This window comes from Chrysochloris asiatica, unplaced genomic scaffold (assembly GCF_000296735.1).
Source record: "Chrysochloris asiatica unplaced genomic scaffold, ChrAsi1.0 scaffold00003, whole genome shotgun sequence".
NCBI classification, from domain to species: domain Eukaryota; kingdom Metazoa; phylum Chordata; class Mammalia; order Afrosoricida; family Chrysochloridae; genus Chrysochloris; species Chrysochloris asiatica.
The window spans coordinates 352,354-368,077 of NW_006408521.1; the positions used below are offsets into that span (position 1 = coordinate 352,354).

General features: G+C 41.3%; 1 protein-coding gene across 4 annotated transcripts in view; it reads left to right on the forward strand.

The window, feature by feature from the left end:
* The window catches only part of FAM13C (family with sequence similarity 13, member C), a 189,943-nt gene that overhangs the window by 171,541 nt on the left and 2,678 nt on the right, over positions 1–15,724 (forward strand). For 2 of the 4 annotated variants that reach the window (XM_006831093.1, XM_006831092.1), the window contains 5 exons: positions 826–907; positions 3,539–3,750; positions 10,608–10,703; positions 11,975–12,174; positions 13,664–13,765. In XM_006831093.1, coding sequence (XP_006831156.1) covers positions 826–907; positions 3,539–3,750; positions 10,608–10,703; positions 11,975–12,174; positions 13,664–13,765 — 692 coding nt within the window. The remainder of the gene's footprint in view (positions 1–825; positions 908–3,538; positions 3,751–10,607; positions 10,704–11,974; positions 12,175–13,663; positions 13,766–15,724) is intronic. The other 2 variants (XM_006831094.1, XM_006831095.1) reach the window with 2 other exon arrangements.

Genomic DNA, 15,724 nt, shown 5'->3' on the forward strand with positions numbered 1-15,724 from the left:
TTTTGCTCTCTTCATGTATGATGTTCCTGATGTCATCCCACAACTCTTCTGGTCTTCGATCTTTAGTGTTTAATGCATCAAATCTGTTCTTCAGACGATCTGTAAATTCAGGTGGGATAAATTCAAGGTCATATTTTGGCTCTCGTAGACTTGTTTTCATTTTCTTCAGTTTCAGTTTAAATTTGCGTATCAGTAATTGATGGTCTGTTCCCACAGTCTGCCCCTTGCCTGGAATCTCCTTCCTGTAACTCTCACTTGACTGATATGTCTCCAGTTAGCTTGTCAGTATTTCCCAAGCCAGTTGCAGTCATATGCCATAGATGTGCCTTCTTACTTACCACCTATATCAAGGGTCTTATCTTGAAATAAGAGGTTTGAAATATCCCTCGTTTGGCTCCATTTAACCTGTTTTCTTACAAAGATTCTAAGGAACTCCAGACTCCCAGTTGGGATGATTTACTTCAGTTCCAGGGACATTTCAACTGCAGGAGAGGAAGCACTGGTTTGTGTGGTACAGTCATCTACGCAGTTGAGTGCCGTGGCACTGGGGCGTAGAGTTGAGGACAAGAACAGAGAAGGCACTGGTAGGCTGTGTGGCATGGTCAGAGACAATGGCCACAGCAAAGATGAAAGAGTGGGAGAAATCAAGAATGCTTCCTTTGTTTTCCAGAACCAACTCCATCAGCTGGAGTTTTTATGCCGGAATTTCTCCCCTAGCTTTATATATTCCTGAACTATCTTTGGGTGGCTCAGCTATTACAAATTTTGTTTCCCTTTTTCTCTTCCCTTCTGCTCTCTACTTCCCTCCCTTCCCTCTCCTGGCAGCCTTCGCATGGCGACAAGACGTCTAATCCTGAAGTTCTGAAATGGATGAATGATTTGGCTAAAGGCCGTAAACAGCTCAAAGGTAAATGTCAACCAACGGTCTCTTTGCCCAGACAGAAGCAAGCAGTTGACATATGACCCTGTGCTTCATGACAACTTCGTATTCATTCCACCTACATCTTCTGGAAGGAGCCTTGGTGACACTGTAAGATAAGCACTGGACTGCTCTGCTGGAGAAGGATGAGAATTTCTGCTTTGTGAAAACTTACAGCCCCAGAAGCCCTACACAGGGTCACTATGAGTTGGGATGGACTTGATGGCAGTAGGGTTTTTACGCCCCCTTGAGCCTCGTTTTCTCCCCTATCATGAAATAAAGAGTGCTAGGAGCCCCTAGTGTGGAGTTGTAGGACAAGCACTGGACCACAAGATTGGTTTGAACTTCAAGGTCGACAGTTCAAACTCATGAGCTGCTCCTTGGAAACCCTATGCAGGGTTGCTATGAGTTGGAACCGACTCTACGGGACTTAACAACAACAGCAGATAGTCCTGATGTGGCAGGACTGCTCACCACAAGGTTGGCTGTTAAAACTTAACCATGCCCTCTTCAGAAACCCTATTCAGGGTCACTGTGAGTTGGAACTAACTAGATAGATAGCTTTTAACAACCACACAGATATTCTTCAGGGAGCCCTGGTAGTGTAGTGATTAAATTGCATGGCTGCTAACCAGAAGGTAAGTGGTTCAAACTCAATAGCAGCTCCAAGGGACAAGGATGTGCATTTGTGTATCTGTAAAGACTGACGGCAGTGAAAATCATAGAGGTAATTCTACTTTGTCCTGTAGGATTGCTATAGGCAACAATCAACTCAATAGCTGTAGGTTTGGTTTGCTGTGTACATCCCCTTCAGTGTCTGCCTCCATCTAATCAGTTTCTTTACAGAGAGTCACAGGTGGGATGATTCAGTTCATGTGAAGTTTGAACCTTCTTGGGTTACTGAATTCTTGGCTGTTAGAAACAGAGGAGGCCTGAGAACACATTTCATCCAATCCCTCTATGCCATGAAAGAACCATTAATAGCTGGGAGGAGGCTGAGCCAGGTGGAACACTCAGTTCTCCTGCCTCCTAATCCAGTGTTCTTTCCTGTGCCTGTCTCTAGAGACAGTGCTAAGAGGATTCATTAGTTCTCAAATCCATTTTTAAAACTATCAGTATTAAGTTTCTATTAAATTCATTATTACTAAGGAGCTCTGGTGGTGTTACAGGATAAGTGATGGACTGCTAACCACAAGGCCAACAGTTCAAAACCATCAGCTGCTCTTGGGTGAAAGATGAGGTTTTCTGTTCCCATAAGAACTTCTAGCCTCGAAAATCCTATACAGAGTGTTTCTGAGTGAGAACTCCTTCAGGCATTAGTGAGCTTTCTGGAAGGATGGTGACTAGAGGACTGGAAAGAGGTTGATAATTTAGTAATGTTGAACTATAATGATGTAGCAGGTATATACAGTATGCAGTCTTTAAACACCAAGTCAGAGTCTACGAATAAAACAAATGTCACACAAAATGGCCAATGTAACTGAAAAACCAATATAAATAGTCACATTCAAACAAACTGTTTCATAGAATACTCAGAAATGCAATTTCCTATTAAGTCCCAAGTGGATTTAAATGATCTATACTGGTGTGGCGCTGTGGGCTAATGTGTCAGAGTGCAAAGTCATTTGAACTGCAAGGTCAGTAGTTCAAGCTCACCAGCTGCTCCTTGGAAACTGTATACAGGATCACTATATGGCACTTAACAACAACAACATACATAAGGAGCTCTGGTAGTGCAGTGACTAAGCAATTAGCTGTGAACCAAAAATTGAGCAGTTTGAACCCAGGAGCCTCTCTGCAGGAGAAAAGACCGGAGGCTGTGCTCCTGTAAACATTTCCGCCTCCGAAACCCAGTGGGGCAGTCCTACTCTGTCCTCGAGGCTTGCGTTGGAGTCTGCCCTACAGGGTCAGGATTAACTCGACAGCACACCACAGTATATACTGAAAGCCATATATAATAATGGTGATGGTAAAAGCTGACATAGCTCGTACTATGTGAAATCTGTCAAATTGGGGCTGGCCCACTCACCTCCTCTTTCTCATTGCTCCTGTATTCTTTAGTGTCTACTTGGGTAAGGCTTTCCAGAGTACTTGCATTTCCACAGACAAGGGACTCTTGACCCCACACCTCTTAAAACCAAAGGAACTAATCCCTTGAGTACAGAATTTCAGGTGCTGTGATAATGAGTAGGTGAGCATTGGGGGTCAGAGTATTCCTGGTTTTTTCCAGAACACTCCATCCTCTGAAATAGAAACCACTTGGTTCTTTCTGCATGTCGTCCTCCATGCCCATGTGGTCCCAGCTCTTAAAGCTGCTCTTGTAACACTTGTTGGGAAATGCTTGCTGTTGGTCCTGGTGATTAAAGACATTCGCCCTGTGGAAGGGGACCATTAGTGCTATTTAGTGGCGCTGTGAGTTAATGCGTCAGACTGCACAGCCATTTGAACTGCAAGGATGGCAGTTCAAGCTCACCTGCTGCTCCTTGGAAACCCTGTATAGGGTCACTATGGGTCGGAATCGACTCAATAGCACATAACAACAACTTAGCGATAGGAAGGGGAATGCCTATCTGGGCCAGTGAGTCCTCTACTACTTGTAACTCATGGGATTTTTCTCAGAACTAAAGCTGAAGCTATCAGAAGAACAAGGGAGTGCTCCCAAAGGCCAACCTAGAAACCTGTCTTGTGAGCAATCCACAGTCCCCAGAGAGAATGGGAAGCCAGAAGCCACAGGTCCTGAGCCCAGCTCCTCTGGAGAGGATACCACAGATGCTGTGTTGAAAAGCCTAAAGGAGAAGAGAGAGCAGGTTACTCCGCCGGAGGATCCTAAGGTACCTCATGTTATTTTCTTAGAACCTAACACTCTGTCTGGTGATTGTAAGATCGTGCTTTTGACCAGTGTTTGGGTACCACCTGAACATCTTCAAGGGACTGTCTTCTGAAATTCAAGTCCGCTGAGTTCCTAGTAGGTCTCTGGGTGGCACAAGTAGTTTGCAATTAGCTAATAACCAAAAGGTTGGTGGTTTGCGCTGACCCAGTGGCACAATGAACGAAATGCCCAGTGAGCTGTCCTGTAAAAATTACAGCCAAGGAAACTCTCTGGGTCACTTCTGCTCTGACAGCACATGGGGTTGCTCTGAGTCTGAATCGATGGAAATGGATTGGTTTTGGGATATCTATTTTCAGTTCCTGATAGGCTACTGGCCATAACCTATGGGATTGCCACATGATTTCAAGATATATTGCCATTTTGGAAGTTTTCGTTTTTTGGATTTCTTTTTTAAGCTTTTATTGCAAATTGTGTTTTATTTCATTGCAGTGATTTCATCATCATGTAAGAGTATTTGCTTCTATTCCCTCTGTTTTGTTTGAATGTACACAAAAATACACAGGAATAGACAATGATTTAAACAACCAACCAAAGGGCACATTCTGCAAGCCAGCCTCCTGGGCGCCAGCATGCAGCCTTTCACTTTGCATGTAGAGCTCTATCTCTCCCTCTTTCACCTCTGATTTCATCTCTGGTGTCACTTCTTCTATGGTTAAGGTCCCACGTTTTATCTGTAGGTTTCTTCCTTCTTGATGGTCCTAGCGTCCTCTGTTCCTGTAAGATTAACTACTCCCTCTTTTATGTTACAAAACTTCTACCTTTACAGTTGTGACATTCGCAAGTAGTCATGATAACAATTACTCACTATGGAATCATAAGAATCATATCCATATTTCCTTTCACTACACCCATCTGGACAAGATGAAAGCTATTCATGGAGAGTGTACCTTCTTCCGCACAATCTGAAACTAAACTCCCTCTTGAAAACTTGTAAGCCAGCCACTTTGTGCCTTTATAGTCCCCCATATTTTAGGTAGCCGATGTCTAAGTTGCTGGTCCCTATCAACCCTGTGTACCAAGGGGATAGGCTTGACCCTTGATGTGAAGACTCCTTCCCTCTCAGTTGGTATTTTGAGCTACTACATCCATACGTTAAGATCAAGTTCACCAAATTGCAGCAATTTACACTTGTTTCCTGTATATACTTGATAAAGGTCTGCCGGGAGCCAGCCCCAGCAAATTTATTCCAGGGTTCCTGAAGGTGGATGTGGGCGTCGGCAGAAAAAGAATTACACATAGTCGATAAATCGTGATGAATTCAAAATCTTATTACATGCTCTCTTCGTCTCTCATTCTTTACTCTCCTGTTCTCCTGTTCATCTTCATCTCTTCTTCTGCTTCTTTACTCCCCTCCCCTGCTCCTGCTTTCCTCCTCTTCTGCTTCATTACTCCCTTCCCTTGCTCCTGCTTTCCCCCCTGCTTTTTCTTTCTTTGTTCTTCTCCTCTCCCTTCATTCTTTACTCTTGACTCTCATCTCTACTTCTCATTCTTTTCTCTACTCCCCCTCCTTTACTCTACTTGCTTATTCTTTACTCTACCTCTCATTCTTCCTTCTCTTCTTTCCCATTCTTCTTCTCCTCTCCCTCTCCTGCTTTCATTCTTCCGCCATTCTTTTCTCTCCCCTCCTGCTTTCCCCTCTATTCTTCTTCCTACATGCTTTATTATTCATTTTCCTGTTGTACTGTCCTGCTCATTCTTTACCCTCCTGCTCATTCTTTTCTCTCCTCCCTCATCTCCTGCTTTCCTCTTCATCTTCCCTCTGCTCTTTCATTCTCCTCTTGCTTTTTTAATCTCCCTCCATTTCTTTACCCCCCCCTCCTGCTTTACCCTTCTTCTCCTTTTACCTTCTGCTCTTTCATTCTCCTTCACTATTCTCCTTCTCCCCTTCTGTTTTATTTTTCTGCCATTCTTTTTCCTTCTGCTCCTCTACTACTCATTCTTTACCCTACTACTTATTCTATCTTACAACCCCCTTATATACCATTACAAAAAACATTGTTTTCATAGTAACCAATGTCCTCAAAATACAATCTATTCTGGGGCACATTCTTCATGGTTTACAACCCTTAGATTTACAACAGGGATGAGAAGTTACAGCAAATAAACATTACATCAACACATACGAGAGACATCCTGGTGCCTTGAAACCTTTTAGTTAAAACATTTGTTCATAAATAACTTTTATTCTTTTCTCTGAGAAGCAAGTTAACCTTCACATATGTCTCTTAACCTTTGTCTGTTAAGTCTTAAGTCATCAATCCTAATTGTCAGGTGTAATTTACACATCCTTAACTTCCTCCATACACTATCTGTTTATAGCCTACAAAAACATCACTTATCATGGAAACTGAGGCTATGAAAACAATTCCCTTATTTTACTGATCAGACTTCTTATTTATGTAACTATAGATTCTCATAGCCCTTGTCTATAATTGTTTTTAGGAATCCTTGTACCCATAGCCTTTATTTATGGTCTAATTGTTTTTAAGGGTTCTTTACTGTCTTAAACTAAGGTTACAAGGAAGAATGTTTACAATCACTAAGCCTAAGCTGGAAGTAATTCAACTGACAAATCCTGTCTCCTAGCAGTCTTAATAACATTGTTAATATAAGTAAAAACTACCTATGATTACAAGTAGAATAAAATGTAGCTAATATATGGCTTCTAACTTTTAATAAAAATATACTAAAGTGTGGGAGAGTCAAAATCTAAAGTAAAGGGATACTAATAAAATCATGAATAAATCAGAGAATGATTCAACAAGAGAAAAATTAACCAGGGGCCTGTGCATAGAATATTTCTTTGTGGCTCTGCCATCCAAAGAAAACACTTCATTGTTGTTCTGCTAAAACAATGAGTCCTTCATGCGCAGGGTCCCCATCATCTCATTTATTTCAATTCCTTGATTAATATGTTGTTCCTTCATTTTTATGGCTCCCGCCAAAGGTCATCAAGTCAAACTCTGGTCATCAAGCCTAGATGGCTTAGTTTTGAAATAACTGTGAGACATCCAGGTAGAACAGTCAATTAGGCATTTGTACATAGGAATCTTAAATACAGATACATACATGTTGTTGTTGCTGTTATGTGCTGTAGAGTCGGTTCTGACTCATAGTGAACCCTGTACAGGGTTTCCAAGGCTGTAAATCTTTACGGGAGCAGAAAGCCTTATCTTTCTCATGTGGAACAGCTGGTAGTTTCGAACTGCTGACCTTGAGGCTCACAGCCTGATTTGTAACCACTATGCTACCAGAGTGTGTGTGTGTGTGTATGTATGAATATATGAACTATGTACCTGAGTAAGTATTACCTAGTCAATAAATCTTATCTGCACTGCACTACTAACCACAAGGTGCAGTAAGTTAGCTCACGGTACTTACATCGCAGTATATGCAGTGCATACCTAGGTTGTGAGTTCGAGCCTGACCTGGAACTCATGACCGTTTAGAGTCCTAATGTGGTGCTGTGGGATAATGCACTGGACCTCATGGTTGGTTTGAACTACCAGGTTAGTGGTTCAAATTCACCAGCTGTTCCTAGGAACAACACTTAGCAACAGTATGATGGCTGGCCATTATGGTTTGTGTGCCAGATGTTCCCCACCTCTGCTTTACAGAGCAGTCAGCAGTGGTAGCTGGGCACCATCTGTGGGTCTCAGGGTTATCTAGAGACTACAGTCCTTCTGGTACATAAGTCCTTGGGACTAATTGTGTCCATGCATCCTTTGTCACTCTTTGCTCTGGGCAAGACATGACCAGTAGCTGCACCTTAGATGTCCACTTACAAGATTCGAAGACCCCAGTCACTGCTCACCAAAGTAAACATATAGAACATTCTTTGTCTACTACATTGTGCCAGTTGATTTTGGTGGTCCCCAAAGCTATGATCCCAAGCCTGCATGTCCAATGACTTACTCCGTCCAGGTGTTTGGTTATGGCTAAGAAGATTGTACTCTACCCTGGTTGTTCTATTGTAAACATGGATGTTTACATCCAAATGTGTTTGTAGAAGAATCCTCTGCCAAACCTCCAGGTGGTCGTGAGTGTGTGGTCCCTTTCACCTGCACTTACCTGTTCATCTTGTCTGTCTATATTATCCACTTATGAATGAATGTTTGTTATTTTTGAGCCCTGGTAGCATAATTGATTACAAACTGGGCTGCTAACCCCAAGGTCAGTATTTCAAATCTACCATCCTCTCCCCTGGAGAAAGATGAGCCTTTCTGCTCTGGGAAAGAGTTACAGCCTCAGAAACTCTACACAGGGTTAGCTATGAGTCGGAACTGAGTCAGTGGCACACCACCACCACCACCACCACCATCACCACCGTGGCTACCTTTTCTGATTGCGCATGTAGTGCTATTTGCCTTTGTTGTCAGGAATTCTGTGGCAGCTCTCCATGATTTCCTTTTCTTTAGGGACTGTGTGTTGATCATCCCTTAAAGTATACCATCATTGTCTTCCCCAAACGAAGACTTCATGCTTGATAAAGTGGAGGGTCAGTGGCAGCGGGTGGACTCAAACAGAACAGTAATTGTGAGATGGCGCAGGACTGGGCAGTGTTTCCTTCCCTAGTGTTCTAACAGGGACCGTGTTAGTCAGATCTGTCTAGACGGCACCTGACAACAACAACATTACACAGTGGCTCTAGATTATAACCACTGGACTGAAAACCATAATGTCAGTGCTTCGAGCCCATTAGCCGCTCCACAAAACAAATAACAGGCTTTCTTCTCCTGCATGGCTTTCAGCCTTGGAAACCCTATATAGGGTTGCTGAGGGAGAACCGACCCAACAGCACTTAATACCAAAAACACTGTTTTTTCATTATTTTTTCAAAATGGATTCTTTACCCAATTCACACACACACACACACACACACACACACACACAAACTCTATTCTTTAATAACACCGTTGTTGTTACTATCAAGTTGGTTCCAACTCCTAGCAACCCTGTATAGGGTTTCCAAGGAGCGACTGGTGAGATGGAACCACTGACCTTGAGATCCAAACTGACCTCAACATCAGCTCAAACCACTGACCTTGAGGTTCAAACCTACTTTGCAGTCCAGCAAAATAAACCACAGTGCCACCACGCCAGGGCTCCAGGAAATCAGTGTTTTCTCCTTAATGGAGAACTCCCAATGGAGATGATGGAACAGAAATTTACATTTGAATTTCAGTGTTTTACTCTGTAAGAGTTCACAGGACCAGTGGCATGGGAGGAGGAAAACAGTTATATTGCAGTGTTTGTTGTTGTTGTTGTTTTAAAAAAACATTGGGGCCCAAAAAGAAACAACCATGACTGGAATGGCCACTCAAGTCTTTTTTTTTTTTTTTACGTCTCTGGAACCTAGGCAGTGCATCATAAAAAAATAAAAATGCAAAATTCAAATTAAAGGAGTTGTTGTTAGATGTTGAGTTGATGACAACTCGCAGAGTTGGAGTGCCCTCGTCGGGTTTTGGTAAGCATAACCTCACTGGAAGCACATGTCCAGCTCTTCCTCACATAGTGCTGCTTGGGTGGAATGTAAACCATTAACCTTTCAGTTAACAGCCAAGAGCTTAACCACGGCTCACAGGAGAAGGGGCATCAATACTGAAATGTACAATTCTCTGAAGTGCTTTCTATAGGATATAAAAACAATGGACTGTCCATTCCTACCTTCTGAGATTTACCCCAGGGTAAATGCTACTCTTGATTTTGTATGTTGATTGCTTTAAGGAGTTGGTACTGTTCAGCTGAGAGACTGCATGTTGTTTGGCTTTACATAGAGCTTTGAGAGTGAAATCAATTCCAGTCCTAAAGAGGGATTAGTGACCATAGTCTTGGGGATTACACCAGTCTCCATGGGACCAGGAAACTGGATCTTTTTTACTTTTGTCCCATCATTTCCTCCCACTGTAACCAGGCCCCTGTATTAGGTGTTCTACATAAGGGCATTTGGATATTTATAACATCATTTTTAGTTTTGTCCCATCATTTCTTCCCACTGTATCCAGGCCCCTGTATTAGGTGTTCTGCATAAGGGCATTTGGATATTTATAACATCATTCATGAGCCATATAAAATTTATCAGCTTAAAAATCAGCCTGCTATATTTGGTCAAACATTAAATAGCTAAGGAGCTCTGGTAGCGTAGTGGTTACAAATCGGGCTGTTAATCTTAAGGTCAGCAGTTCGAAACTACCAGCAGTTCTGCGGGAGAAAGAGGAGGCTTTCTGCTCCTGAAAAGATTTACAGCCTTGGAAACCCTGTACAGGGTCGCTATGAGTCGGAAGCGATGACTGGACGGCACATAACAACAGTGTGATAGCTGCAGCTCCAGTGGCGCAGTCGGTTAGCACTCAGTACTTACAAAGACGTACATGCAATGCAATGCCTAGGTTGTGAGTTCAAGCCTCACTTGGAACACGAGCCATATGTATTTCCCAAGGAAACTCCCCTTTTTAGAAACTGATTGGCTGCTCCCATTATATCACAAACTGGAGGCTCACATAATGTCTCCCAAACCACTGAGAATCATGGCGTAGTCAAACATGACCTTAACCATCATATTTTCCAAGTTAGTTTATGTCAGGACTAGCCAGTAAACTAGTTAGTGCATAATCCAAGTATTTTGTCGTAAAGGCCTGGACACAGTTGATGTTTGTGACTATAGCCATGAAATAGATCTCACCTATTGCTTGTGTTTTTAATGAAGCAGTGATAACAGATATTCACTGTTTTGCCTGCTAAAAATGTGTTTGGATCCTTGTCTGAGAAAGGAACAGTAATCAATTTTATGTTTTTCAGGTAACTAAACAAGACAAGAGCCTCATAAAGCCTCTTTATGACCGATACAGAATTATCAAGCAAATCTTATCAACACCGTCCCTGATCCCAACAATTGTGAGTCAGGATGCTTGCTTTAACTAGACCCCTGTGCTGATGTTGGCGTTGGTGATTGGTTAGGGAAGCAGCACCATGGATGTTACAAAGGCAATATCTGCTGTTAACATGGCCAGTGGTTACTACACATCATAGACAGTGGCTTTGCCCACTCCTAACACCATACCTAACAGTGGCTGGTAGTTAGAATGGTTGTGCTTACACAGTACAATTAGGACTACTGCATATTTGAAGTCAGTTTTAACATTTGCTTCCATCACCTTCAATGGGAAAAAGAAAAGACATTTATTTCAGTTTGGTATTGTCTGATGCTATTCCAGAGAGAGCCCTTCTATTCTTTGTTGGTTTTCTCCTTTAATACAAAAATTGACAGTGTGCTCCTTGATATAAAGAAGCATTTGATTTGTATCCTGTTTGACTATCATGGTACAAGATATGAGTAGATTTCTTTGAAAATAGGAGTACTGAAATTGAGTTAAGACTATTTTTAATAAAGAATGATGGAATACAAAACTAGAAAAGTACCAAATTGTGCTCCAATAGTATCAAAGAGATGCTTAAGTCATCAGTATAAAAACAGAGTAAGAAATGTAAATTTAAGTATATGTGAGTATTTTATATTTACATATTTTAAAGACATAAAACATAATGATTCAAAGTCTGCTATATTTCCCTATCTAAACTAGAGTACGATTTGCAGATACTCCTTGCAAAAGTTTTTTTTGGTTCTTTAGAACTTCAGAAAGTTAAGGCGTAACCCTGTTTTTCTTTAGCCTTCATAGACCTCTTCTCTGTATTGTCAGTTTGCTAAGTATCTTCTGTGCCTGACTGTGGCCCACCTGTGGACCTGATTTGGAGCATTTATAGATGACAAAACAGGACTCTAATCGATCCTAACCCATAATACTGGTTAGGATGGATTACATCCTAACCCATGATTCCAGGGAGGAATCAATTAGCAGTGCAATCCAGAACTGGGCTAGCTCCTGAATGGCTTTGCTTTCTTGGGCCCAGTATCCACAGATAAACTTATTAGTGAGCATTTTTAGCCTAGCAAAGGCACTTCTTAGATCTTCATCCTCTGAAAGCTTTTTAATGAAACCAAGAGTCTGTCTTAGGTGCTTTTCTTCCTGGCCGTTGGGAGGCACAGGGGATCATCTGGTAATCATCATGACCGTGACGTCCTTGTCCTTTTATGGTTCCTCTTCCTGGTGGAGCTTCCTCAAGAGACACTTAGCAATTTATGACTATTTAACTCTCTCTGTGGTAAGCAGGAGGAAGAGGACTCTGATGAAGATGATCCACAGGGAAGCCATCAGTCTTGTTTACCAGATCCAGCATCTCACATGCCTATTGGTGACCACCTCCCCTACTCCAGTGAGATTGAACCTGTTAGGGCCCTGCTACCAGATGAAAAGAAGGAGGTCAAACAACCAGCCCTCTCCATGTCCAATTTACATGAGGCCACCATGTAAGTGTGAATCCTAAATTTGGAGTCTCATTTTAACTCCTACGCAGGTGTACCTTACATATGTGTATGAAGTTCAAAAGGGTTAATAGACTCTTAATGAGTGCCATCCACCAAAAAGTAGTTCTCAAAGGATACTCTGGTTGTTTCAGAATTGGAGAATCAAGAAGACAAAGTCATGAGGAGCCAGAAAGATCCTAAAGATGCCATCAGAGCTAATGATCACTTCTCAGTGGTCAGACCTCTTTTCAGCTATCATTCTAACTCTAGCAGCAAGTGGAGCAGACCTTGATCTTGAAAATGTGAAACAATTCTCTGGGCTTCGTTAGAGCTCCTAAGTAACTAACATCCCTCAGTCAGGAACTGTTTGGACCTTGGACCGTCATTAGTATGTCATTGTTATTATTCATTATCAGTGACTGGCCTGCCTCTTGATCATTTGGCCTTATGTAATTTGTGTATTACAGCCCAGATTATGAGATTTTCTTGAACATGTAGTATATATAGTGCAATGAGTTTATACTCCAAGATAGGGATGAAAAGCACACAGATTTGAGGTGAGACTAAGGTTGTAGCCTAGTAGTTACAAATCAGGCTGCTAATCTCATGGCCAGCAGTTTGAAACTACCAGCTATTCTGTGGGAGAGAGGTGAAGCTTTCTGCTCCTGTAAAGATTTACAGCCTCGGAAACCCTGTACAGGGTCACTAAGAGTTGGAACCGACTCCAAGACACTTAACAAGAAGGTGTAAGGTGAGGCTTTAATGTGCCTAGAGAATCAGCTGGTATCTTAATTTCACAAAACAAACTTGTTTGGAAGCAGAAATTCCTTCATTTTTTGTTTCTGATGTAGTTCTAAAATTGTAGTTCCCCTAATTTTTTTGGTGTGTTGGACTTTTGTGAAAAGAACGCAATTTCTTCTTAGTACCATTGAGTCAGTTCTGACGAGCAGCTGGGAGTTTGAACTGCCGACCTTGTGGTTCGCAGTCCAGTGCTGATCCTACAGAAGTCTGGACTTACTTAATTCCCAAGCATATTGCTATTCTCCCCCCTTCTAGATTGGAAGGGTAACATTTTCTTACAAGTCTCTTCCTTTTGTGTTCTTGTATTTTACCAAATATTGATGTTTTCAAATTGTTTTTTCCTTCCTCATCCACTTATTTTGTCAGTACACTCAAACTAGTCTGTGCGCTTGCTGCCTGGTTTCCCTCCTTTCCAGTCACTTTGCTTTCATTGGGTAATTTCCTCTGCGTATGTGGTCCTCTCCCTGGAGCCCTGGTGTGGTGCTGTAGGATGAGCACTGAACTACGAGTCACAGGGTCGCTCTGAGTCAGGTACATAACACATGTGCTCCCTTAGGATCAGACTCTATATGGGCCAGACTCTGTAGGCAGAGCACTTGACATCATGATAATGATTTGTGCTAAACATGTAAATCTGCTCATGACAGTCTATTGGGCTGAGTAATGGAAATATATATTTCACCTGCTACAGGCCTGTACTCCTTGACCATCTCCGAGAGACTAGGGCTGATAAGAAGAGACTTCGGAAAGCCTTAAGAGAATTTGAAGAACAGTTTTTCAAACAAACCGGAAGGTAAGTGTGGGAAGAGATATTCTTTAAGCTAGTAGTTTCTAAAGACCTATTGCTTAGAATGCGATGCAGGTTTTTTGCAGGAACAGGGAATTGATACATTAAGTGTAAAAATTGTACTTACTTAAACCCAGGATTTGCAAACTGCAACATTCTATAATACCATTACTAGGATTGTTTTATGGAAGGCTATAGCTGTCAGTGGTGACTTGGATCTTGAAAAGGTAAACATCCCTAAGTTTGTATAACAAAGTGTTTAATTTTTTTAAACTTAAAAAAAAAATGATACCACCGTTGGGTTCTGGATTACCTCATTTCACAGATTATTCCATACTTCTACTAAATACTACTTCTTTTGCTTTAAACATCTCCTTTAAACTTTAGGATCTATCCCTAAATATTTCAGAATGTGTTCTAAAGTTCATATTTATCTTTTCTAAAGGAATGTTTAGCTTTTATCTTTCATGAGTCAACCCACATTTCATAATACGTTCCTTTAGTTTCTGCTAAATTTTGGCATTTTATCAGTGATAAGATTTTTTAAAAAAGCACACCTCACCATTGTGAGCATGAGTTTCTTTTGTTGTAAGATAAAATGATTGGGATCCTTTGGAGGCAGTGTGATGCTGTAGATCGGTACTGGACTGCAAACCACAAGGTTACCAGTTGTTTCTCGGAAACCCTATGCAGGGTCACTAATGAGGCAGAACTGACTCGATGGCACTTATGACAACAACATAGGTATTATATGAGACATCCATCAGTCTTTTAAAAGTAAAAATAAAAAGGTTCTAACTTTTCCAAAGCCCGAAGTTAAAGTGTGGCAGAGATAGGTTTCAGACCGGAAGCATGGAAACAGGGCTGTGCTGGCTTCCTGATTTCCCTTTGCATCAGGTTGCCTTTCTTGAATTGCTATCCTCTGCATTTCTGATGGAAATGGAAATGGACAGCTTGGTTTACTCAGTTCTTAGGCGGTGCAGTTTTCCATTTCAGACCTCCAAGGGTGTTCATTATGACTGACTGGACCTATGAGGTCAAGAAATGTTTATGTTGTACAAATACAAATGGAACTTACCTAGTTTTCTACCTGGAATCTTATTTTCTGGTTCTTAAATTCAACTTAAACTTACCTGGTAGGGGAAATAAGTTTGAATAGCTGACTTTTGTGATTGGAACCACATAGCATCATCTAAGTCTGTTTTCAACAATTTTTTGTTGTTGTTATGTGCCGTGGAGTCAGTTCCAACTCATAGCCACCCTATACAGGGTTTCCGAGGCTGTAAATATTTACGGAGCAGAACGCCTCATCTTTCTCCCACAGAACAGCTGGTAGTTTCGAACTGCTGACCTTGAGGTTCACAGCCTGATTAGTAATCACTACGCTACCAGAGTTGCAGGATATTAATTACCACAGATGATGATCATAAGGATAAAATGACATACATACTGTTGTATGCAATGAACAGATCTAATAATATTACATGGTTGATAAATTTGATTATAATGCATGATTTCATGCTTTTCTTTTTCCATACTTTTGTCTTTCCTTTGACAGTTTTCTTTGCAAAAAATTCCTTGAAAAAACTGAATTTGCCTACTAGGACTGCCAGCTACTATACTAAGGTTTAAGTTATATGTTGACTTATCTTAAAGTTTCTGATCTGTGCTTCCTTTAGATTAAAGGTACTTTTGGGACATTTTCATTCACGAAAATATGAGTGTGATATTGGTAATCCAAATCGAAATAGTGATTATATATGATAAACAAATCACTTTAATATATGCATAAATTCATCTCATAACTGGGTCCCTGACTAAATTTACATTTTTACCCATTTGAACTCAGGAGTTTGCGAACGCCCCATGGTTCTAGAAATCCTGCCTGGTGGATTTGCAGCGATATTGGCATGTCTTTTGGCATACAAGGATGTGCTTGCTAATTATGCTCTATGTTGTTGTTAC